The sequence below is a fragment of the Artemia sp. Qi Xiang Cuo genome, chromosome 2 (genome assembly GCF_049724085.1).
Source record: "Artemia sp. Qi Xiang Cuo chromosome 2, ASM4972408v1, whole genome shotgun sequence".
Taxonomy (NCBI): domain Eukaryota; kingdom Metazoa; phylum Arthropoda; class Branchiopoda; order Anostraca; family Artemiidae; genus Artemia; species Artemia sp. Qi Xiang Cuo.
Genome location: NC_142795.1, coordinates 40,172,396 through 40,199,674, shown reverse-complemented (window position 1 = coordinate 40,199,674; position 27,279 = coordinate 40,172,396). Strand labels below are relative to the sequence as shown.

General features: G+C 35.2%; 1 protein-coding gene across 1 annotated transcript in view; it reads right to left on the bottom strand.

The window, feature by feature from the left end:
- Nucleotides 1–26,929, bottom strand: part of LOC148955224 (midasin-like) — a 46,667-nt gene extending 19,738 nt beyond the window's left edge. Inside the window, exons 1-5 of the mRNA XM_089106666.1 lie at nucleotides 26,861–26,929; nucleotides 15,515–15,741; nucleotides 11,592–11,801; nucleotides 8,525–9,739; nucleotides 6,205–6,749 (exon numbers count right to left, since the gene is read on the bottom strand). Of these exons, the coding sequence (XP_088962792.1) occupies nucleotides 6,205–6,749; nucleotides 8,525–9,739; nucleotides 11,592–11,801; nucleotides 15,515–15,741; nucleotides 26,861–26,929 (2,266 nt within the window). The remainder of the gene's footprint in view (nucleotides 1–6,204; nucleotides 6,750–8,524; nucleotides 9,740–11,591; nucleotides 11,802–15,514; nucleotides 15,742–26,860) is intronic.
- Between the last annotated feature and the right edge of the window lie 350 nt (nucleotides 26,930–27,279).

The following is a 27,279-nucleotide window of genomic DNA, read 5'->3' as shown; positions in this document are numbered from 1 at the left end:
TATAAAATTTCTTTTTGAGGTTGTCACGGACCTAACACCCTCGGGGCAAGGGTTTTCCGTTATAACCTGGGGGTATATAAGATTTTTAGAGAAGGCGTTGTCGTAAAACCTTAGAGACAGGCTCATTCGATTTGAAATTCAAAGGGCTAGTACCCTTTTCTAATAGTCGAAAGTGACTGGTGGGCAACTCGCCCCCACCCCACGCCCCTCCATCCCCCAAACACAACCCATCAAAAGTGTGAGAGAGTCATTTTGTTCAGTGTACTTGATTTCCAGATAGAAAATATGTTTTCGAGGAGGAAACTCCCCCACAACCCTCCAGGCAAGAGTTTTAAGTTATACCCTGGGGGCATATAAAGTTTTTATAGAAGGCGTTGTCGTAAAAACTTCAAAACAGGCTCATTCGATTGGAAATTCAAAGGGCTAGTACCCTTTTTAATAGTCGAAAGTGATTTGAGTGCAACTAGCCCTTCCCCCCTCACGCCCTTCATTCCCCCAAACACATCCAATCAAAATTTTGAGATAGCCAATTTGTCCAGCGTAGTTGATTTCTAGATAGAAAATATGTTTTTCAGGAGGACACTTCCCTACAACCCCCAGGGCAAAGGTTTTAAGTTATGCCCTGGGGGCATATGAGGTTTTTATAGTAGGTGTTGTCGTAGAAACTTCAAAACAGGCCCATTCGATTGGGAATTCAAAGGGCTAGTGCCCTTGTTAATAGTTGAAAGTGATTGGAGTGCAACTACCCCCCACGCCCATTATTCTCCCAAACATATGCAATCAGAACTTTAGCTAACCATTTTGTTCAGCGTAGGCTAGTTGATTTCCAGATAAAAAATATGTTTTTTTAGGAGGAAACTTCCCCACAACCCTCAGGGCAAGGGTTTTAAGTTATGCCCTGGGGGCATATAAGGTTGTCATAGAAGGCGTTGTCGTAGAAACTTCAAAAAGGCTAATTCGATTGGAAATTCAAAGGACTAGTGCCCTTTTTAATAGTCGAAATTGATTGGAGGGCAACTAGCCGCCCCCCCCACGCCCATCATTTATGATAGAAAATATGTTTTTGAGGAGGACACTCCCCCACATCCCTCAGGGCAAGGGTTTAAAGTTATGCCCTGGGGGTATATAAGGTTTTTAAAGAAGGCGTTGTCGTAGAAACTTCAATAAAAGCTCATTGGACAGAAATTCAAAGGGCTAGTGCCCTTTTTAATAGTCAAAAGTGATTGGAGGGCAACTAGCCCCCCCCCCCTCCACACCCATCATTCCCCCAAACACATCCAATTTAAATTATGAGATAGCCATTTTGTTCAGGGTAGTTGATTTCCAGATAGAAAACATATTTTTCAGGAGGACACTCACCCCGAACCCTCAGGGCACGGATTATAAGTTATGCCCTGGGGGCATGTAAGTTTTGTATTGAAATTTTTGTCGTAGAAAATTGAAAAAAGGCTCATTCAATTTGAAATTCATAGGACTAGTACCCTTTTTAATAGTCAAAAGTGACTTGCGAGCAACTAACCCCCCTTTCATTCTCATCTCTTCCCAAAACGTATACAATTAAAATTTGTAGACATACATTATATTCAACATTGTTGAATGATCTGGATATTAGGTCTTTAAAGGGGGCACCCTCGTAACCCCGAACGCCCAGGGTAAGGGGTTTAAGTTATACTCTTGGGTCCTAATGTATTTATTGAAAGCGTTGCCGTAGAAACTTCAAAAGGGCTCATTCAATTAGAAATTGAAAGGGTTAGCGCCTTTTTTAAAAGTTGAAAGTGATTGAATAGCGAATAACGCCCCTCTTACGCCCACTATTTCTCAAAACACATCCCATAAAAATCTCTAGATACCCTTTTTCTTCCACGCAGTTAAAAGTTCAGGAAATTAGGTCTTTTAGGATCATAACCCCCTCAGAGCCCTCAGTGCACGGGTTGTAAGTTATGCCCGGGGGCATATAAGGTTTATATAGAAAGTTGTTTAATATGATTTATAGAATAGATTTTAGTCTTCCTCAAATCCAATTTTTATATGTTTAAAAACTAAATGTTGACTTAAGATTAAATTAAAATGCACTGTGATAATGCTAATTCCCAATAAGGCATCTCAGCAGTATCCCAAGAGCGACAGAGCGTATTATGTTCAAACGTTCGGGGCTACTTCTGCTCTTAAAATTTAACCAAATCCAAATAGCGTAAGTGTATCCAAGCTATCAAAGAAAGTAAACAGATTTTTTTGCGAATGGTATCAAGTTTTCCATTACAGGTCAAATAGAGGAGTTACGAAACTAAATTAAACAGTGCTATTTGTGTCCAGATTTTTAAAGGGTGTATGCAGTTAAAAATTGCTGAAAAATTTTTTCCAGCATACAATTAGTAGGCCAAACTATAAAGTCTTAAAAACGAAAAGATTTCGAATATTATTTTCTATTTTCCTTAAAAGACTATGTAAAAATAGAGCAAACAGAATTTAATTAAAAAACACTTTTTTCACAAAATAGGTTTTGGTAAGAACAATAAAGAACCCCATTAAACAAAAAATGAGCAAAACTAAAATCAAATAATCTACCAAGCGTGAAATTACCACAAATCAGCATTGATAAATAAATGAAACCCAACACGAACAGAAATTACAATAAATAACGGAGTCAAACTCAAAACGAGCAGAAATTAACATAATTTGGGCGTAAAACACCTATGCCTTCCCAAGGCCAGAACAAAATTTGCACTTTACTGAAAAAATATAAATGAATGTACATTGTCAGTTTAATATACATATAATGATATTTAGTAATCAAAATGTTAATATTTAATATAACTTGATTTATTAAAGTTATAAAAGTAAAAACATTTATATTTTTTCAGTAAAGTGCAAATTTTGTTCTGGCCGTAGTTTCACGCTTGGTAGATTATTTGATTTTAGTTTTGCTCATTTTTTGTTTAATGGAGTTCTTTACTTTTCTTTGAAAAACTTATTTTGTGGAAAAAGTTTTTTTAATTAATGACTTTAAAAGGCAAAGAATTCCAACAAGGTTGAACATATAAAGATTTCAACTTATGTTTTACCCAGTGTAAGTACGGTGGTTAAGTTGCAAGAGAGTTAGGTTATACCAGGGTTCAGTTGCACGGTGGTTCAGTTGCAATGGAACCACCAAAACCACAAGAAAGTGTGGTTTACCTTGGAAGGCCTAGTTGTCCTTATTAGTCAATAGGTAGTAATGTTTTGACAGGCGAAAAATCTAATCAACATTTTCTAATTACTTTGCTTGATTATTATCAAGTTTAAACGTGCTGCCCCAAAAACTTCATAACTCCACAATAGCCTTTACAACAAGAGAAAAAAGAAGAAAGAGTAGAAAGTTGCGGTTTTAGGTAGCCCAAATTATATTATTATATAAACTAAAGTATTATATTTTCATCATATTTTGGCATATTTCAATAGGATTAACATAACTTACTTCATGGGTGTGTTCTGTATAATTAACAAGTGCCTCTTTATTTTTAAGAAGCAATAAAACCGATGCCTATCGAAATTTGTGAAGAGTGGGCCACACTTTTGCCATGGAATTATAAAAAAGCCATTTTCAAAATTGTCGCTGGTGTCACTTGGGAACAGGGACGAAGCAAGGATTTTGTTCTATTCTCTGCATAAAGATGCATAAGGGCATTTCTCACACTCTCAAGAGTAATTTTCGCTTGAGAAAAAACGAAACATCCATCTAGGTATTTGTCCACATCTAGGGGGTAATTTTACCCCCTTCCTGTATGTGTGCCTGTATAGAACATAGTAAAGAAACAAAACAATCATTAATTACAATGATAAAGAGTATTAAAATCCTAGTGATTTATGTGCTAATTAAGTGATTTTTTTCAGAGCACTAGACGTTTCAATTTCCAATCGAACGATTCCTTTTTGAAGTTTCTACGACAGCGCCTTCAATAAAAAAAAAACCATATGTGCCCCCAGGGCATAACTTACAACCCCTGCCCTGAGGGCTTTGGGGGACTGTCATCCTCAGAAACATAATTTCCGGACTTTATAACAACGTCGAATAAAATGGCTATCTCAAAATTTTGATTGGATGTGTTTAGGGAAATGATGGGTGTGAGAAGAGTTTTAGTTACCCTTCAATCATTTTCGACTATTAAAAAGGGTACAAGCTTTTCTGATTTCCAATCGAATGAGCCCTTTTTGAACTTTGTACAACATCACTATCTATAAAAACCTTATATGCCCCCAAGGCATAACTCACAACCCTTGCCCCGAGAGCTCTGAGGGGGTTATCATCCTCAAAGACCTAATTTCTAAAACTTTTAACTACGTTAAACAGAATGGCTATCTAAAAATTTCAATTGGATGGGTTTGGGGAAAAGGTCGGCATGAGAGGGTGGTTAGTTGCCCTCCAATGACTTTTGACTATTAAAAAGGGCACTAGGCCTTTGAATTTCCAACCGAATGAGCCCTTTTTCAAGTTTCTACGACAAAGCTTACAATAAAAACCTTATATGCCCTCAGGGCATAGCTTACAGCCCTTACCCTGAGGGCTGTGGGGGGAGTGTCATCCTCAAAGACCCCCTGTGCGTACCTTTCAGCTGAATTTATCAAAATGGCTCTCTCCACATTTTGATCGGATGTGCTTGATATATAATGGACATAGAAAGAGCGTTTAATGCCGTCAAATCACTTTCGACTATAAAAAGGGCACTAGCCATTTAAATTTCCAATCAAGTGAGCCGCATTTGAACTTTCTACGACATCGCTTTCTATAAGAACCTTATATGCCCCCAGGGCATAACTACCAACCCTTGCCCTGAGGACTGTGGGGAGGGGGTTGTCATCCTCAAAGACCTAATTTCCAGAACTTTCAACTAATTTGAACAAAATGGATATCTCAAAATTTTTATTGGATGTTATCGGGGAAAAGGTGGGTATGAGAGGGGGTTTGTTGCCCTGCAAACATTTTCAACTATTAAAAAGGGCACTAGCCCTTTGAATTTCCAATCGAATGAGCCCTTTTTGAGGTTTTTTCATCAACGATTACTATAAAAACCTTATATTCCCCCAGGGCATAACTTATAACCCTTGCCCTGAGGGCTGTGTGGGAGTGTCCTCCACAGAAGCATAATCTCAATTTGAAAAGCAACTACGCTGAACAAAATGACTATCTCCAAATTTGGATTGGATGTGTTTGGGAAAATGGCTGGCATGGACGGGGTGCTACCTTACTTCCTGTTACTTTCCTCTATTAAAAATGGCACAAGCCACTCCAATTTCCAATCGAATGAGCCCTTTTCCAAGTTTCTACGACAACTCCTTTGATACGAAGTGCCCTGGTCTAAAGGAAAAAAAAATTGTGCCAACATCGTTCTTTACTTAGGCAGCGCGATTGCGCTGCCTATGAAATAGAATCAAAGTGTTTAACCTTCAATTACAAAAGACACAACTAACAGATGCTATGTTACGAGGAAGAGTACCTTAGTTTGTAAACGCTCCAATTCTAGAAACCACTTAGGTTTTATATCTTAGGTTTTCTGCTTAGAGGCAGTGATAGAGGCAAAGGTGCATTTAAAAACTAGCACCATTTATTTGGGGGTCAGGAAATAGAGAATAAAGTTGGTTTTAAGAACACAGCGTGTTTTGAGACTGTCTTTAAGGAACGTATGGTATTTTTTTCTTGGGGCATACCATTTTAAAATTTTCGATAATGAATTTTGATTGTTTTTCAAAATAGGACATTGACAAAATTATAAAACCGAAATCCATAGAAGGGCAGTAGAATCTCTCAGGTAAAATCTAAATCAATCATCTTCAATAGCTTTAACAGTTCACTAAAAGATTCACTAGCTTCAAAGCGCGTAAATGAACCAAGTTTCTTAAACACATAGGATGTTTTGTTGCATCATCAAAAAACAAACTACCCTTCAAAAAACCAAGAAACTGACATTAAGTGCAAATACTAAACTATGCTGAAAAATTAGTCGAACTATTTCAAATATAAATGTGCATAAAAGATCTTATTGAAGTACACGTTAGTAATAATTCAATTGACTCAACAAGAATTTAATCTTCACACCCGCACTTCAAAACTGTTATTATAACTCGATAAAAATTATCATTTGATTATTATCATTTCGTTTTTTTTAATTTGCATATTAAAGATAAAAAGTAACGTAAAGCCTAAATTGTGTAAAGTTAGACTCGTCATACCATTTTTGACCGCCTTGACTAAGCTGCCTTCAACGAATGCAAAAGCCAGTGTACTTTCTAAACTTTTTACTTGTGCCTTCAACTGCATAATACGAATTCCAAGCTCCTCCCATTTCTTCAAAATGTCTGATTTATCTTGAAATTTTTTCACTGCTGCCTTTTGACTATGCAGCATTAATGTAAACAGATCTTGCCATCTATGATTACAGAATGTTTTCATGACATGTCCCAAAAATTTTGAATTCTCTTGAAGCAAAAATGATTGTCCAAAGAGTTCTTCAAATGCATCTCGCACAGGAGCAACAACATGCCGTATTTCAACAGGCTTGTAACCACCAACTAAATCAGCACTATCACTTTGCTGATTCATATTAACTACAGTAAGCTTATGATTTGTAACATTTGCTAAGTACTGAACAGTGGTTGTTTTCGCACAGCCAGTTTCTCCAACCAGGAGCACAGGTTCATTGTTTTTAATAGAAATGGCTACTCTTTCAAGAAGTATAGCAGCTTGCCGTGTGTAAGAGAAAGTATAATTTCGTGACCTGAAAAAGGAATAAATAATGCAGCTAAATAAATAAAGAAAGAGTACATAGATAATACATAAGTAAATAAAATAGAAAGAATGGACGAAAAGTAGAGTTACGGCTACTTCATTATCAGTTTAACCGTCACAATCGACGTTTTAGATGTAAATTATGGAGAATAATGCTGAGCCTTTATTACGTCCTACTAACATTAAATACTTTCTACGTTTGTTTTTGGCTTACAGTGGCCCTGAATAGTGGATAATGGAAAACAATTAAAATTCAGAGAAATTTTGTGGACACTTAACCAGTATTGGAAGTTGGGAGTAATGGGCTTGTTCAAAGAACTTGGCAAGAAGCCAATTATACTCTCTTTCCTGGAAAGGAATATGGCGGTCATTCAATGCTACTCTACCTTCCAAATCAATATTGTGGGAAGGCTTGAAAAATACTCTCTTACTGTCAGTGCATAATGTGGAGGTGCTCCATTTTGCTGGAAGTATAATTCTTTGCAATTAATTTTGGTTCTGAGTTGTCCTACTCGTCATAAAGCATTTTGAAATAATTATCTTCAGTAACAATTCCATAAATATAGCACTATCAACTTAAATACGAGCTTACAATTCCACGTAACGTTATGGTTTATTTTAATAAATGAAGTAAATAAATCAGTTCCTCATTTAGTTTATTATGTGTACTTTCAAAAATACCCTTCTATTTTTATTTATGAAAAGAAAAAAAAACAACAACAACAGCAGACTAGTGATATGATATGATATTGGTATGCGCGTTATTATATTCATAAAAAAAATATGATTTATTTTTTCAAAACCATAGGATTAGTGCAACACAATTTGTCTTTGTAGCTCCGTGCTTGTGATGACAAGTCTTATTTTTATATTTTGAGAGAGTCCTTACTGGAATAGAAATTTTTAATTTATCAATTCAAACATACGGGTCACTTTGGGCATAGCTTTCTTAGGCAAAGAGAGTCAGCAAATTATTCACAGATAAAAGCGTTGAAACACACACAAGCTAAATGAGAAGGGGCGAGGTCAGGTTCTGGCCTTCCTGAACTCTAAAAATTTGTATAACTATTGCAACTGTTAATATATAGTTATATAATAGTTATACAAATTTGTATAACTATTACAGGTCCCATCGACAGACTAATATCCACCAAATTAAAATACAATTTTATGAACTATCCTACAGCCCATTTCAGCACATAAAACAAGTAAATTTACTTAAGAAAACGAAGTAAGTGCCAAAAACACAGCCCTTTAAAGGGGTTACAGTTACAGTCAATTTTTTGTGATCTTCCAAGCTATACCACTGACGAAAATAAAATTTAAATTCCTGACACCCAAATGAGTTTTGAATACTTTTTTGTTATTACTTTTTAAGACTAAAATCTGGAAACAGTAACTGTTCATAGTCAACCATTGCATCAGAAATATTTCTAATAAAAACTTGACTAGATGGCGGAGCTACCTAAAGTTTTATAACAGCTATCAACACCTCAAAAAAGATAAAATAGATCGATACCCTAAAATACCCAATCAAGTTTTGAGCTTTTTTAAGCCTGATATTTATAAACTGCAGATTACTGATAGCCAACGGTTGCATCAGAAATTTCTAATACAAACTTGATAAGGTGTTTAGGCTAAAGCCTCATAACTGTGATCCATACACCAAAAAATAGGCATTTTTGGATTTTTTTTTTTATTTTACTAGAGATTATAGAGCCACGAGGGTGAAGAGGAAAAGAATAAACTTGAGAAAATTCTTACTCTTTATACAGCAAATTGGATGGCACGATGGGTAGTGAAACACGACCAATACTAATCTTCTTGTCATTAATATCTACAGCTGGTTTATGAGAGTTGACATAAAACTCCGCTTTAGCTTTCAATATATTCAATCTGCTCCCAATCATTTCAGCAGCTGGGAGACGTGTCTCGTTATTTACAAGATAACCACAGAAAATGTCTAGAGCATCTAAAAACGCATTATGCTGAGATGTTGAGGATGTTACATCAAAATGTTCTGTCATCCTTTTGCACCATTTTAGCAAATCACGGGTTGAAACGAGTCTTGTTTCGCGTGACTTTATATTTACTTCCATATTGTCTCGACACCCAGAAACAAGAAAAAAATAGACTTCAAGCAAACGATCACACATTGTTCTAAGGACAGGATATTTTGTATTAAGAACAATTTTCAGTTCTTCTCTTGAGAGTGGCTCAACATGAATCTTTCTTAAATATCTTTCAATGATATGAAAGTGCCCAAGGTGTTGTTTATACAGCCCTGTAGTACCAGCTACTAGCCTTTGTGTCAGGAAAATCTGGAATCCTGGCGCTGCTCTAATGCTTTCGCCCCTTCCAGGTAGTAGAAGAGACCTTGACTCAAGCACAGGAAGTAATACACTAATAACATCCATTGAGGCATAATCCACATCTTCAAGTAAAATCCAATTTCCCTCGGCGACAGCTTGCGCTAAGACCCCAGGCTGCCAAACAAATTCTCCTGGTATGTCTGTACATCTATAAGTTCCGACTAGGACCTTGCTATCAGTTTGGTCTCCTAGTTGAATTTTCGTGTATTTTGATGTATTATAGCGACCAGTTATCATAGCCAAATGATCAACAAGAGAGGTCTTTCCAGAGCCAACAATGCCTTGAATGAGAATGGGAGAATCTTTAGCAATAGCCAGTGCTAAGCTTCTTAAATGTTCTTTAGTTGAGTCAACAGTAACAAGGCAACCCTCCCTACAAAGTGACTTGTTTTCAATAAATAATTCAATCCCGTCAATTGATAATACACTGGGTAACATAGGGATGTCTGCTATTGTAGTTGAATTTTCTATTGGCGGGGATTTCTTTTCTCCTAAATTTTTCAGCAAAAATTTTATGTGTTCCTTTCGAGTTATATGTCCTGAATGTAACGCCATTTGCTGTGTCTCACTCAAATTGAAAACCATGGACAAGGTCTCACAAGCATACCTGAAAAGGGGAAAAGGATTAGCTGTCTAGAAAAGTGAGTGATTTAGGAATTATATTAAAGGAAGAATTAAATGATCTGAAACAGTTTAGAATCAGTCCCTTCTCCTGCTAAATGTACAGTTGGATTTGTCTGGCTCAGTTTACTTTCGATTTTTAGGTAAAACCCACGTTCTATCCAAGTACTTTTAGTCCAAAATGGACTGGTTTAACTTAAAAAGAAATGAAAAAACTTACAATATATTAACAAATCTATGACCTTAATGGGCAAAAGAATTAAAAAAAAAGATATCTCAAGCTATTGCAGATTTTTCATGTTTGCATTGCTTTTTTTTTCTTTTGTTTTTTAGTGAACACTATCTAAATGATCCCATAACACCCATATACACACATGCATGCATGTTATATGTGTATGTATGCACATATAACAGTTGGTGGACTGTGTCTCGGACTAACAGAGCTAGATCTGAAACCGCTCTCCTAAGGCCGAAACAACTAAGTTCTGAAAGATATATATTCAAAAATCCTGATAACAATATACAAGTATATATATATATATATATATATATATATATATATATATATATATATATATATATATATATATATATATATATATATATATATATATATATATTATATATATAATTATTTATTTACCCACCATCTAAAAAAGATTATAGTAGAGCAAGGAAAAAGAAAACCCACAAATTTTAACCCATCAATAAAAAGAAACACTTAAGTTATTACTGGAGAAAAAGGTCGTCTATTTATTATTGCTTTTATCATGATTCTCGACCACTCTTTTACTGGATTCATAATTCCAAATGTTTCCGAGACGGGAATTTTGGGAGCTTACTGCTTAGGAATAAACAATAGAAACGTTGTGTATCTGAAATAGCACTAATTGAATTTATTGGTGTCACTCTCGGCATGTAGATTAAACGCATCGACGAGGTAAATAACATGAAATTGACACACTGAACGATAAATTGAAGCAAGTGATATCCTGAAGTATCGCCCCCGATTTGAAAGAACAGTCCCGTAAGCATATTTAATGGCGGCGGTTGTATGCTTCAGAATGGTTAGCCCGGCTTTGTAGAGCGTTTCTGAAATCATTATGTCCAGGCATTTAAAGTCTGATACGGCAGGAACTGAATGTTTTCCAAGGCTAACACTGTCACTTTTAGTCGTGTTGAAAGTTAGAAACTCACACTCTTCGATATTAATAAAAGATCCGATAGACCGAAATCACTTTGCAGTCTATTCAGGTTATCTTGCAAGTCTGCCTTCGACCTGCTGAGAAGAAGAACATCATCGGCGTAAGCTATGTAAATTAAATCTGTACCGTGAAGTAGAAGAGATGAAGAGATGTGGTTCAGAATCTTACAGATTCCATGTTTGAAAATGACAGGACTTGCCTTGACAGGACACTGCCTTGCCTCACGCCTCTTTTGACTTTAACTGGATCTAAAACTGTGCCTCTCCATTTGGCAGACATTGTCGAATTTGCACAACAAAATTTTATAGTTAATAAAAATAGAGCATCAAAAGATTGCATGTGATTAATTCTATCGAGCGCGTACGATAAAACAACAGTGCACATATAAAGAGGTGAGTTTTTTCTCTCAAAATCCATTAGCACATTTTCTAGTAAAAAAAAATTAGCACACTTTCTAGTAAAAATTTTCATGTGCCTCTGGTTGTTTAACATCCCTTTCTTTTGGAAATTATTTTACATACGTAAAAAAATAATCAGATATAATTTGCTTTGAATTATAAATCTAATCGAACCACATTCCGAATATCAGGAAAATGATTAGATTCGGATAAGAGCATAAGGAGAGTAACTTACCATTTAGTTTCAGCATTTGAACTAGACAAATATTGAAGAAATGGAGCCCAGTCCCAGTTATGTGCTATATCCTTGTCGCAAATCAGCAGCTTATATGTAGACCGAGTTACCGTCAAGTCGCGATTCATTTTTGACTTCCTTTTTTTAGCAGGAGGTGGTTCCTCGGATATGAAAGGAGGAGGGTGAGTCCCGAAATAAGACATTGCAAACCTGCAAATACAAAGGTAAAATAAAATCCACTAAAAAAGTTAATGATTTACAAAGCAAGAACTTTGATAGTTTTGTCATGAATAAATCCAGGAAACACAAATTATGAAATAATTACATTGAAGCTATCTCTTGACAGAGAGTAAAAATACCTTAAACACATTGAAATCAGTTATTGTTACATAACAAATATTACCGGGACAAAATAATCAGATGCAAAGATCAATGTTTTAAGTGTTTTAATTTTACTTAAACACATTTTCCATGAAGTATTTGATACTCAACACTGAGATATAACTTGAACATTTCAACAATCATAGAATTTGTTAAGTACTACTAGTCCATTTTGAACATACGAAACTAAGATAAAGGTTTTTGCAGGAGGGGTACAGAGCAAATTTAAACTTAAAACAAGGCCTGAACTACCTTATATAGGATGTCAAATCAAAAACAAGCAAAAATTATTATGAATGAAGAAATGAAGCTTAAAAGGAACAAAAATGTCAATTAATAATGAAGCCATGCTTAAAAACAAACACAACTTACTACAAATAAGAGTGCTACTCGAAAAAAGGATTCCTGGAAATTTGGGCATTATTTCATTTTAATTTTACAAAAAGAAAAAGTATAAATAAATTCTTTTTCAAGATTAAATGCGAATGACACCAGCCTTTTGGAGATGTGGGGGTAGCGACAAGACTCTTATTTTTGGTGGTTTATGGTTGGACATTTTGAGACCTCCAATGCTGCAGATTGAAACGGAGGACTCTGATTTTCAACAAGGTGAAGCCCTTCCAATATGTCTCAACATATACTTCATATTTTTTTAGTCTGGACTTGTATATTACAATGTTGGCCTCAGTTTTCTAATCATCAAAATCAAAAATTTTTAAACATCATACATGGTAGAACTCCAACACCATTTATGAAATATGTACTTGTAATTTAAGACTCTATAATGAAGTATTACCCCTAAACTTGTAGTTAACAGCCTTAGAAAATATTAAACACTGATATCTGTAGAAACCAAACACAATTCATTATTTACTTAATTAGTGGAGTTTTTGAACAGCCACATTGACATTGCAATCCAAATTATTTTTAATGGATCATTAACCATTGAGGATCATTCGTTAAAAATCCCTAATTGATCATGAGTCGAAAGTGGTACAATACGGCCAAATGTGCACAGTGAGTGTGGGGGGAGGAGGGAAGACAATTAGAGGGACAGTGGCCTGAGGGCACAAAATTCACTTTTTCTTCCAAATAGAAATACAGCAGAACTGTCCATATAATGCGCTACGACAAATACTTATTTGCAGTGATGTTTGACCCTTCCCCCCCCTCGACATTTCTGTCGGACTAGTACAAAAATAACAAAAACATATATAAACAAATTTTTGTTGCATTTTATAGTGTTTTTAACACCCCCCCCCCCCAGAAAAAATCCCCCCTCAAACGAAAATCCTGGATATAGCCTTAATCTGAAGCAACACCAGTGACCCATTGAGAGTTTTAACATGCTTCTAGATGCTAAAAACACATTGCTGATTAATTCGAAATCCATGAAATTTTTGAATGTAGTAATTTGGGTAAACATGATACAGGGGTGTTGCTGTGCTTATTGATACCCCACCCCCAGCCGAAATTACAGCTAAAAGCTGCCTATTAAACAAATCAATAACCATTTGATTTAAAAAATTGACACGCAGAAATGAGAGGCGTGTATTCCTTGAAGGCTGAGCTAAAAGGCCAGCCCACCCCCCTCCCCCTTCAAATATAGATTTTTGTTTAATTTTAAAAGTGCACAGAAATTCTTACACGAGGGGGCTCGCAATGCATTTTTTTTTAAGTTTATGATTCTTTATCACTACTTTATGATCCCTTGCCTCTTTGCTTATGGTAGTAAATGTAGCCAACTTTTAAGTACCAAGGACAGTGGAAATGAAATCTGATTGTTTGAACTGAAAACTTACAGTCATGAATAGATACATATAAAAAAAATTAAGAAAAATAGGAAATTTGATTTTTAATTAAAATAAAGTTGCCATCAAGCCATTGGCTAATTGGAGAAAAAGCCATGATAGATAGTCTGAGTCAAAAGCAAATCTTGGATAAACTTTTTTCAGGATTGTATAAAAATGATGCCATTTCCACTTGTTGATAGATAGTCTATCTTCCATCCGTCCTAGGGAAGAACTAAGATAGATAGCCATAGAACTGACGGATGATCGAGATTTTTTGTTTGATTCATGACGGACAATATCGACTGGATTTGTATGCAAAAAGGGGGACTGAATTTGCTTGGACTCACAGGCGAACAAGTGACCTAAGCCTAATAGGCTAGACCGCTTAGAGTCTCAGGCGGATTACCATGCCTTAGGATTGACACATGACAGACAACCTGGACTTTCAGGCAAACAGGGAGACCTATAGTTGTCCAAGTGTTTTGGTAAACAGCACAGGCAAACGGCAGGAGTAGCTATGACTCTCAAATTGGACAAATGCTCGTGTGTTAGCTTTTAGAGAGGCAGGCCCGCCCGAGTCTCAGGCAGGTTGACCAAGTTTTAGAATTGACACATGACCGTTAAGTCACCTGGGATCGCAGGCATACAAGCGTTCAGTTCAAAGCCTAAAAGGGCTCACCCGCCTGCCTAGAGTGTCGGGCCAGGTTTAGCACCCAATTCATAAGCTCAGAGAGTTGCACTAACAAAAAGAAATTAAATATAGGGTTGTCCAAAAAGTCTTCTGAACTCTGAAGCCAACAAGCGTCCAAAGTTTAATAGGGGGCCCACCTGCCTAGAGTGTCAGGCGAGTAACCCAATTCACAAGCTCATACAGTTGTGCTAGCAAAAACTTAAATGCAATTATGCAGTTTTTGGTAGTAGAAGGCAACAAAGTTATACAAAAAAAGAAATAGAGGAGGGAAATCAGCATTAAAAAAAAGCTAAAACATATGGCACAATCAGTTTAAGAAGCTGTGGTTTTTCTTTAAAATTGTAGAAGACTTTAGGAATCAAACAGATTGTTAATATTTCAATTTGTATATATTAAATGTATTGTCAAATTTAACTAATTAGTTTTGCTTATTTATTTTCATAGTTTAATGTGGGAGCACTGGCAAAAACAGGGTACTTTCCATGTAAACTTCATGATTTTGAAACAAGCAAAAAAAAATCTGAGAAAGTATTGGTTTTCAGGTATAAATAGACCTAAGATAGACTAAAGGGCGCAGATTTTTTTTTTTTAGTATTGGTACTTAAGAGAAGAAAAAGATACAAATCCATCATTAGAATATCAGCTAAAAACAGGAAGACAAAGGAGGCACATAGCATGGCTAGTTCAACGAGGTCCTATGAGGCGGAAAACACAAGTTTTTCTACTAGTGGAATCTTTTGCTTAACTTAATTGCACCAACTGAGATAACCAATTGGTCTAGATAGAAATGAAATAGGGTGCATACCTGTATCATAAAAAGTGAACATTCCTTTTTCAAAATGGTATGGATATGTGCAGATGTGACAACAATACATCAAACATGCATATTTGTACCAGCTGCTGTATCAACACTATTACACTGTTGTATCTTAAACCGCAGCAAAAAATTAGGAATATTTTGGTATCTGAATACCATTTAAAATATGGCATTACTATTTTATAGTAATTTTTATAGTAGACTACACTTATACTACCTATTTTTAAAACAGATTACTTACTTCTTTACAACCAAATCCTCATTACAGAGTTCACCTAGAAGATAATACATTTTGACAGAGTGGTCTTCAGTGGATTGAACCACATCCTTTTCAAGGGCTAGTTCCAATAATGCATACAGATGAGAACGAAACCAGAGACAAATTTCTGCTACTAATTTTCCTTCTAGTAAATGTTTGGCAAGTACTATGAAAGAGCTCTGAGGTTCTAAAGGATTTAAACTCTTCACCTACAAAAGAAGGATAAAAAGTGAAATAAGAAAATCTGTTTTTCAGTCCAATTTGCAATCACTGGTTTTTTCACTTTATCCCAGCCCCCCCCCACCTAATAAGGCAGTGATTACAGCGGTAACTACTTTATTTGAAATATATAAAGGATTAGCCTTCATAGAGGGTTAATAATTGTTCAAGCAATGGAAGTTGTGGAGGTAGGCCTAGGTATTTAAACAAATTACCAATGCCCTAAATTGAGCAGAATATCTATTCCATAAAATTTTATTCACCTACTTAACCAGTTTCCTAGATCATAGAATGATCCTAGACTGCAGTTGAACCACTCAATCAAACATGAACACCCACCAAATAATTACAGGGGGAAGGCCCCAGAATAGCAATGGTGCAGGGAGAAGGAGGGGAATAAATTTGACGATAAAAGGTTGTATGAGAAACAAAATTTTCTAGAAAAATAAAAGATTTTCCTAGATCATAGAATGATCCTACACTGCAGTTGAACCCCTCAATCAAGCATGGACGCCCACCAAAAAAAAATACAGGGTGGAGGCATAAGAGTAGCAATGGTGAGGGGAGAGGGAGGGGAATACATTTGAAGATAAAGGGTTGTATGAAAACAAAATTTTCTAGGAAAAAAGAAAACATTTTCCTAGATCATAGAATGATCCTAAACTGCAGTTGAACCACTCAATCAAGCATGGACGCCCACCAAAAAAAATACAGGGGGATGGCATAAGAATAGCAATGGTGAGGGGAGAGGAAGGGAAATACATTTGAAGATAAAGGGTTGTATGAAAAACAAAATTTTCTAGGAAAAAAGAAAAGATTTTCATAGATCATAGAATGATCCTAAACTGCAGTTGAACCACTGAATCAAGCATGGACGCCCATCAAAAACAAGACTGGGAGGAAGGCATCAGAATAGCAATGATGAGGGGAGAGGAAGGGGAATATGTTTGAAGATAAAAAGGTTGTATGAAAAATAAAATTCTCAAAGAAAAAAGAAAAGTACTTGTTTTACATACCAAATAAAGTGAAATTCAACTAAAATTTAAATGGTGAGGAATCCTCACAAAAAGATTGACTCCTTTAATCTTCACATATTCATTTATTATATATTTAAATATTAATATATTATGTCCAAAACCTAGAGGCAAATAAAAACAAACTTAAACTAAAATTACAAAAAAAAATTATTTCTTCCCAAGAATAGAACAGGTAGGCTATAAAATTGTCTTTATGCCGTTTCCTAAGCCTAAGAAAGGGAGGTACAGAAGGAGCAGAGATAGTAGCTTGAAAACACGTTCCAAAGATATATTGTCAAAGATAATTGTCTTTATGCCGTTTCCAAAGCCTAAGAAAGGGAGGTACAGAAGGAGCAGAGATAGTAGCTCGAAAACACCTTCCAAAGATATATTTTAATCTCTGAATTCATTTGAAGGAGCTTAAATTACCTGTATTAGACCAACAACTTGGTAGAAGCCTAGAATGGGGGCTGTTGAGAAGGAAGAATTTTAAGAAAACAATTCTTACTTGATAATATGCAGAATAATTGCAGTTACACATTTTTGACTGTAGCTACTCTATACTTCACCAACCCACCCTTCCCCTTAATACTCAAATATATATCCCAAATTACATATTTCCCATGAGCTTTTCTGGTTCTTGATTTTGTCACAATTGGTTCAATTTATGGGTAAACATGTTTGAACAAGAGTGACACCAACAACTTAAAGTAAATAGGCCCAAAAGATTTGTAAATTGTTTTTGCAATTGGATCATGATGAATCAATATTTTAACCCCTTTCTATAGCCAAAATTTAAGAAAAAAGGGTATTTGGGTGGATAGTCACTAGTGATAAATCACAAGGGGTGGCAACCCTAGGCATAAGGTGAGTTCAGAGAGCCAATTTTGTGTGGAAACACAAAAATTTTGGGGGAAATCCCTCAAATTTTGGGAATAGTGGAAGCATTGGCATTTTCTGACAAAATCTGCTGACAAATTTCACTAGGCCATGAAAACTGTCAAGTAGCAATGCTACCCCACTTTTTGCATGCCTGGATATACCCTTATAAAGCTTTACATCATCTGGAAACATTTTGATTTTGCTATGTTGAGTTACCTATGGCAAATCATTTATTAATATGCAAAACAAAAGTGGTCCCAAGGAACTACCCTCAGGAACTCTACTCAAAACACTACACTGGTTAGATAAGATTTCACCAACCCTAACATGCTGTAACCTATCTGTTAGGAAATCTGTAATCCAAGCCAGAGTTCTCAATCCAATCCCATAATTTTAACATTTTTTCAACAGTAAAAGTACTGAAACCTTGTTAAAGGCCTTACAAAAATCAACATAAACACAATCAAACTGTTGACCTAATTCAGCCATCATTTGAAAATCATTGATTACTTCCATTAACTTAGTATTCCAGATCTATGTTTCCTAAAATTATGTAGTGCTATATCCTGCAGGGTTTTTTTTTCAAAATAATTTTGGACCTAATCAACAATTACTTTTTCCATAATCCTAGAAAAAAGTGGAACGTTTGGAAGAGGACAATAGTTACTGAAATCTGACCTTTGTCCACCCTTATGAAGAGGTTTTATGACTACCTTTTTCCATGCAACATGGCATTTACCAGAATATAAACAAAGGTTGAAAAGAGAAGCAAGAGGACTGGCAAAGCAAAAAGCCAATTCACGCATGACAACATTTGAAACACCATCAATATCAGGGGCTTTATCAACGGAAAGAATCTGTATAACTTTCTGAACATGTTCAGGTATTATGTCTGAATGATCAAACTGCAACTCAGTTTGCAGCAAAGGAGCCACCAGCACAGAATTGGTTGCACATGAGCAGTCAAATTCACAAAAAATAATGATGAAAAAGTTTCATTGAAAATGGCTGCCTTTCTCCTATCATGAACAGATTCGCCAGTGACTAGATCACTGAAGATTGTAGATGATGGTAATTGATCATTATTGCCCCTATTTACACACTTCCAGTACCTCTTTGGATAACTCTGCAGTGAATCAATAATAGATGACTACTAGTTCAGTGTATGATTGCAGAGAGATTGTTACAACATTTCCTGCTCTCTTATAAGCACACCAAGATTTATCATCCTAAATCAATAAATAATGTCTCCAAAGTTAATTTCTTATGGATATTGCATCCAGGATAGATTTTGGCAGGCTCTTACATTTCTTACCACCCTCTCTACCACAGTACCTTAGAATGAACTTTTCACAGCCCTCTACTACTAAATTACAGATTGCAATATACACTACTACTACACTACTACATTGCAACGTCTGAATAATAAAACTGCAACTCATTTTGCAGTAAAGTAGAATGCTCATTTGGCAGGCTCTTACATTTCTTACCACCCTCTCTAACACAGTACCTTGGAATAAACTTTTCACAGCCCTCTAATACTAAATTACAGATTGCAACATGTACTACTACTACACTACCACATTACAATGTCTGAATCATAAAACTGCGACTCATTTTGAGTAAAGGAGCTACCAGCAAGGAATTAGGTTGCACATGAGCTGCTGGATTTACAAAATATTATAAAAACGTTTCATTAAAAATAGCTGCCTTTCTCCTATCATCATCAACAGATTCACCAGTGACTAAATCACTGAAGATTGTAGATGATTGAAACAATTGGCCCTATTTAATATTATTTGAAAAAAACTACGTTTTCTAAAGAGTTAAAGAGGCTGAGTTACAAGGTCGAACCTTAAAACGTACAGGGATTAGGACGCACAGTTCGGGGGCTGCCGCCCCCCAAACCCCCCGCTTTCGCAGCCTTTAAATAAAAAAAATAAAAAGTTTTTTAAACTGAAAGTAAGGAGCGACATTAAATCTTAAAACGAACAGAAATTATTCCGTATATGAAAGGGGCTGTGCCCTCCTCAACGCCTCGCTCTTTACGCTAAAGTTTTTATTGTTTAAAAAAAGAGTTGTGAGAAACTCAAACTTTAGCGTAAAGAGCGAGGCGTTGAGGAGGGCACAGCCTCTTTCATATACGGAATAATTTCTGTTCGTTTTAAGATTTACTGTCGCTCCTTACTTTCAGTTTAAAAAACTTCTTTTTTTTTTATTTAAAGGCTGCGAAAGCGGGGGGTTTGGGGGGCGGCAGCCCACCAACTGTGCGTCCTAATCCCTGTACGTTTTAAGGTTCGACCTTGTAACTCAGCCTCTTTAACTCTTTAGAAAACGTAGTTTTTTTCAAATAATTTCTGCACGTTTTTGTACAGTTTATTACTTATTATTGCTTGACTAACTGTTAGATGATTGTGTATTATTCTTTTCATTCTTGACAGGGTGTTTTAAGGGTCGACATTGTAACTCATCCTCTTTAACTCTTTAGAAAACATAATTTTTTTCAAATAATTTAAAAAAGAGACTGATTTTTTTTTTTATAATTTAAATTCAGTATATAAAAAATTTGATCTAACGGTGAATCGAACTCGGTTTTTCCGCCTGACAGCCAGGAGTCTCACCGCTACACTAAAGAGACATAATTGAAATTGTTTTTTAGTAAGGTGATGAATCTTTTTGACGCAAGCAAAACTTGATATTTGGTTTTTGGAAAACAGGGAAGGAGTGATCAGATTGAGCTGAAATTTCGAGGATAAGCTCCCGGGCCCTAGGAAAGCTTAACCTCTAAATTTCAGCCCAATCGGACAACGTTAAAGGGGGGCTGTGGTGGGAGGGTCCAAACTTCCGGCCGATCAGACAACGTTAAAGGGGGGTTGTGGTGGGAAAAATTAACATGGGCTAATATAGGAAAACAAGGTTTTTCGTAAATGTAAATTCGGGGGATAATTTTTTCGGTCTGAAAATATCAAAAGGCCCTAACAGGTTGAATTCTGCTTTGAATGAGTCCTCATTCACCCAGATCCGTGGCCAAATGGGGCCTTTAGGCGTGGCTAATAAAAAAAAAAGAAATGTTGAATTTTAAGTGGCTATATTTGGTTTTTTGAAAACAGGGAAGGATTAATTGGATTGAGCTGAAGTTTCGAGGATAAGCTCCCGGACTCTAGTAAAGCTTAACCTCTTAATTTCAGCCCAATCGGACAACGTTAAAGGGGGCTGTGGTGGGAGGGTCCAAACTTCCGGCCCAGTTTACCCCATGAAGATAAAGTCGGAGGAGGATGAAATTTTGCAAGTTTCTTAGTTTAAGCTTGGGCTACAAAATGCGATTACCGCCGTCTCTCTGCGACCTCTAGGACCTGAAATCGCTTAACATTGTGGTGGGTCGCCTCTTTATAGAGGCACAAGTGTGCCTCCTTGATACTTCCAGTACTTCTTTGGACAGTTTTGCAGAGAATTAATAATAGATGACTCTACTGATTCAGTGTGTGATTGCACAGAAATTGTTGCAACATTTCTTGTTTTCTTATAAGCACACCAGGATTTATCATCCTTAACCAACAAATAATGTCTCCTTAGTTTATTTTTTAAGGATATTGCACTAAGGACAGATTTTGGCAGGCTCTAACATTTCTTACCACCCTCTCTAACACAGTACCTTGGAATAAACCTTTCACAGCCATCTACAACTACATTACAGATAAAATCAAATGATGCGTTCACATCCTTGAAACAATAATGAAACTGACCAACCATATCAATAGAATGTAAATACTCCCTTAATTTATTATACTGATTTAGGATTATTTGATTTAGGATTTAACAGAATATTCACATTAACACAAAAAGACAATACCATGTCATCACTTTTGCCTGTAGGGGGCATAAATTTGAGTCTATCTAGGTCAGATGTGTGCTTAGTTATTATAAGGTCTAAAATAGATGGATTTGATCTAATCCAGAACCAAGTAGACTCAAGAACATGTTGATGAAGAAAACCATCATCCAGCATTTGAATTAACCTTTGCCCAAAAATCATATCAAAACATACTTTACTATGTGATAACCAATCTTTGTTTTTTCATGTATTATATACAAATATGCATGTATTTTGTTAAGTTCTATTTTTATTAATAAACAACTTAATACCTGGAGCATTAAAGTCACCAAAAACCACAATTTTGATGAAACTGAGGAAAGGCGAGTGAGGCAACTGAGCAGACTCTCATTTTTTAAGAACTATCAACACTCTTTGAAGGGCTACAATAAATAACAACATAAAAAAACTTGGATGTCTTGACTCTAAACTAACAACTTCATGCCCTTGATTCTTAAATACCAAGTTAACTTCTTTATGTTTAAATCCATAGACACAGACTCCTCATCCATAATTTGTATCACATATTATATTGTAACCACTTAATCACTGAAAATGAATAAAAGGATTGTGTATTCTGAGATACAAGTTGAAGTTCAAACAGCAAAAATGCACTCTGGTGTCTTACCCTTCCCATAGATCATGGAAGAAGCTGTGAACTGTATTTTGGAGGTTGACAGTCATCAACTTTTACAAAGTTATAAATATCCTCCATATATGACTGTTCCCAATATAGCGAAAAATCCTAATCAATCATTAGAATGGTCCTTTTAGAACCTAGAGTCATAGCAAAGTATAATCAAACTAAAATTAGGGAAAACAAGATTTCTTTCCCCCTAAAGTTTATACAGGTAGATATACTTATCTTCAAAACAATTTTTGGCAAACTCAAGATGAGGAACATTTTGTTATCTTGGAAAGTGGTTGAGTTAGGTGAATGAGATTTACAGAAATTCTGTAAAAACCTAAACTGTGCCCTGGGAAGGACTTCTGAAGTATCTTACTCTTAGCATTCCCTCTCCATAGGGCACTGACTTTTGATGAACTTGGACAAACAATATGTTATAAAAACAAAACATTCAGAAACAGATCAACTGTATACACAAGGCCTGACAAAATTGGTTTGATCCTCATAACTTCACTAAATCCTGATTTATAATGTTTTGCAGAATTTAGAATCCTGGCTGAAATTTGAAAAAAAATCCTACTGAGATCATTAGAATTGTTTTCTCTAAAAATAAGAGTCCAAGAAAAACAGTCTCAAAGTGAAATTAATACAAAACATATTTTTGGCTCCAAATCTATTCAAGCTACTGTAAAATTCTAGGTGAGTGGCTTTATGATCTTGAAAAGTAGTTGAGTTAGACAAATGAAAGTTTCAGGAATGAATCCAGACCCTAAAAATTGCATCAAGAAGGTTTTTTGGAGTATTTGCCTCTCCTTTTCCCTCTACAAAGGGTTTGACCTTCAATTAACTCAATTTAACTTTGTAACATATAAGTAAAACTTTGAAAAAGAGATCTACAACACCAATAATGTCCAAAGAAAGTGTTTTGAGCCTTATGTCTTTGCAAATGGGTTTAATGAATTTAAAAATTTAGGCTTTAATTTGGAAAAAAATCCTAATGTAGCTTGAAATCCTACTTAAATCAATGGATTTGTTCTTTCCAATTAAGCAACAACAGTCTATTAACCCAATTAAGCAATAACAGTCTTTTAAGTAATTTTCTCAGCATGAGAAATAAGGAAGGAGAAGAGATAGGGGTTGAAAATACCTTCCCAGGTCATTATTTAGGCCCTGAATGCATTTATGCAAGTTTTATCCTCCTAACTGTAAAATTCTAGTTAAGTAGCTTTATGATCTTAAAAAGTACCCTAGTTGTGTTAGACTATTGACTTTTTGCAATTTTCAACAACAAACAAACAAGTCATCTGTATGGCCTTGTTTTACAACATGATGAAAGTCTTATGTTTAACCTTCAATGCTTTCTTTATAAGAGTAATAGATGATACATTTTTAGTGCGCCTTATAATTTAGCTAAGATGAAAGTGGAAACGTCATTTGATGTTCTTTCATAATTGAATAAGTGCTTCTGGTGCAAATTGCATCTTGAGCCCTTAAAGGGGGTCCAAAGGTATTTCATTTTCGTTGCCAATCAAAGAGGTTATCAACGCTAGCTAGGTTATTTAAAAGTGGTTAAAAACATTCTACCAGTTTATATATATGTTGTTCAAGAGTAATATATTCCAAAAATACTTATTCATAACAACTAAAACCTCATTTATTAGGCAACTCAAATATAAACCATTTTCCTACCATTTCAAGTTCTTTGAATGCAATCAACAAAAATAGTGCTGAATTTTGTGATTCAAAATTTTGCCATCAACAATTCAGGGTATATATTTGCACATTATGGGGTGGGGATGGGTAAATTTGCAGCAGGCCATATAATTTAGCTAGGATAAAAGTGAAAACATCATTTGATGCTTTTTTATGCTCTTTCATAAATCATATAAAATATCTTCAGGGCCCCTTTAAGGGCTCAAGATGCAATTAGCCCCAGAAGGGATTATTGAATTATGAAAGAGTATAAAAAAGACATCAAACAGTGTTTTCATTGTCATCTTAGTCAAATTATAAGGCCCACTAGAAATTTACCTAATAGACAATATTTGGTAACCTAAACCTTTATATTAACCTTTAGAATTTTTTTCAGAATTTTACCTTGAACCTAAATGTGACATTTGTTTCCATTGCAAATTCAATTCTAAGGTCTTTATAGACCCTCAAATATGATACCCTTTTCTTGTATTTTAGATATGGCTTATATAACTGTGTTAATGTCAATGTTGTTAAAACCAGTTTACCTGTAAATTGAATTGATGGAGACAAAATTGAGAATCAATAAACGCATGGGAAATAGCCTATATAATATGGGTTATACATTTAGGCAGGGGTGAATCTCCAGCATTTTCTTGGGGGGGGCAGAGGGGTCCATATCCAGATAGTCAAGGGGCATGGGATATATTTTTGGTGAATATTTTACAGTTCATATTATGATGAAAGTGAAAACATCATTTGATACTTTTTTTTATGCTCTTTCATTATTCATATAAAGTATCTTCAGGGCCCCTTTAAGGGCCCAAGATGCAATTAGCCCCAGAAGTGATTATAAATAAAAGTTCAAATAGGGATAAAATCCTTTTAATAGACAGTAATGATGATAACAGTGATAGATTATTCAAGAACATTCCTTTGAATCGTGACACCGGTGAATTTGAGCTAAATTCTATCTACGATAATTTATCAAAATCTGACAGAGTAAAGTTCAATTCACCCAATGTAGTTGACCTCTGTCCAAGTGTTATATCATTGAACGCTAATGAACCACATCCAAGAAGGTCAAAGAGGCTAGCTTCCACCTGTGCTTTGAAAAGAGTTAGAGAATTAAACAATATGTAGTTTTATTTGATTTTGTATATAAACCATTAGGGCTGTTCTTTTACTCATCTTTGTGCTAAGATCTTAAATCTTTTGACAAAGAACACTTAAAAGTGAAATCTTAGCACTAACATCTTATAGCATTCTTTTGCAAATGTCTTTCATCATTCTGCTCTGATCAGCAGTCTAAGAGCAATGATGAGTATATCATCAGTTCTCTCATCATTGTTCTATATGGCATCCTTCACACTTTTTGCTAAGATCAGTGAGCTGGAAGATCTTAGAACAAAGATGAGTTAAAAGAATGGAAATCTTTGCAGAAAAATGTGAGATCTTAGATGTAAGATCTTAGTGCAAAAGAACAGCCCTATTGCTTTAAATTGTTTTAGTTTAGCTTTACTACTGATGACAGTTGCTGCATATGTGACCAAAAAATATCTGGTATTTTTGTGAATTTCTATCACTGTTATCATTATCACTGTCAATTAAAAGGATTTCATCCCTATTTGAACTTTTATTTATTGTCAAAGAAAGGCAGTATGGTCTCCAAAATTATCAAAGTGATTATTGAATTATGAAAGAGCTTAAAAAAGGCATCAAATGATGTTTTCACTTTCATCTTAGCTAAATTATAAGGCCCACTAGAACTTTACCTAATAGACAATATTTGGTAACCTAAACCTTTATATTAACAGAATATTCACATAGCCAAGAAGTAAACTTACCTCTGGAATCAGAATTTTACCTTGAACCTAAATGTGACATTTGTTTCCATTACAAATTCAATTATGAGGTCTTTATAGACCCTCAGGTAAATTTTTCATTATTCATATTATTGACTTATGAATAAAGTAAATATACCACTCAATGCCTTTTTTTATACTCTTTCCAAATATAATAGTCATTTTTTGGAAATGAGTTTTACCCCCACCCCTATATATACCAATTCAGGGTATATATTTGCACATTAGGGGTGTGGGGGGGGGGGAGTTTAAACTTACCTCTCAATTACATCAGAAATTAAATTTACCCCCCCCCCCCTAATGTGCAAATATATACCCTGAATTATTATATATAGGGCTGGGGGTAAAATTCATTTCTGACAAAAATAATTAATTATATTTGGAAAGAGCATCAAAAGGCATCAAGTGGTATGTTTACTTTATTTGTAAGTCAATAATATAAATAACAAAAAATTTACTGACCCTCAAATATGATAACCTTTGCTTTTATTTTAGATACGGCTTATATAACTGTGTTAATGTCAATGTTGTTAAAACCAGTTTAGGCTACCTGTAAATTGAATTGATGGTGACAAAATTGAAAATCAATAAATTCATGGGAAACAGCCTATATAATATGGGCTATGCATTTAGGCAGGGGTGAATCTCCAGCATTTTCTTGGAGGGGAAGGGCAAGAGGGGTTCATATCCAGATAGTCAAGGGGCAAGGGATATATTTTTGGTGAATATTTTGCAGTTCATACAATTGACTTGCAAATAAAGTGAACATACCACTAGATGCCTTTTTATGCTTGTTACAAATATAATAATTATTTGGTAAATTTTTACTAAATCATATTATTGAGTTTCAAATAAAGTGAATATACCATTCAATGCTTTTTTTTATGTTGATTACAAATATACCAATCATTTCTATTGGAAATGAATTTTAGCCCCCCCCCCCCCATATATGGGAATTCAGGATATATATTTGCACATATGGGGGTGGGGGCTGAAATTCATTTCCGATAGAAATGATTATTATATTTGTAATCAGCATAAAAAAGGCATTGAATGGTGTATTTACTTTATTCCTAACTCAATAATATGATTTGGTAGAAATTTACCATCATTTTTGTCAGAAATGAATTTTACCCCCACCCCTATAGGCTATACCAATTCAGGGTATAGGCTATATTTGCACATTAGAGGGTCTCTTGAAAGGCTCTTCAACAGCTTCTTCATGCTTGTTCTTTTTTCAAACCGGCAATACCATGTGGTTTCCTAAAGCGCTTGTTGCTCAAACGTATGATGGCGATCTATAAAATTGTGCAATCAAAAATTTAGGCAGATTCTGTAAGTTATCAGAATACAAAGACGCTGGTCGTCCAACTCTGTCTGGAATGAGCTGCTGTTTGAAGTCCAGCTATGAATAAAAATCTGATCCTCTTCCTGTAAAGTTAGCAAATCCGGACTTGGCTCATTAACTCAAAAGCACAAAGTAACAGTTTTGAATCGTACACTATGAGAATAAGAAAATTTCTATAAAGATTTTTGGAACCAGAATTTGAACTCAGCAGAAGCAACACACTGTA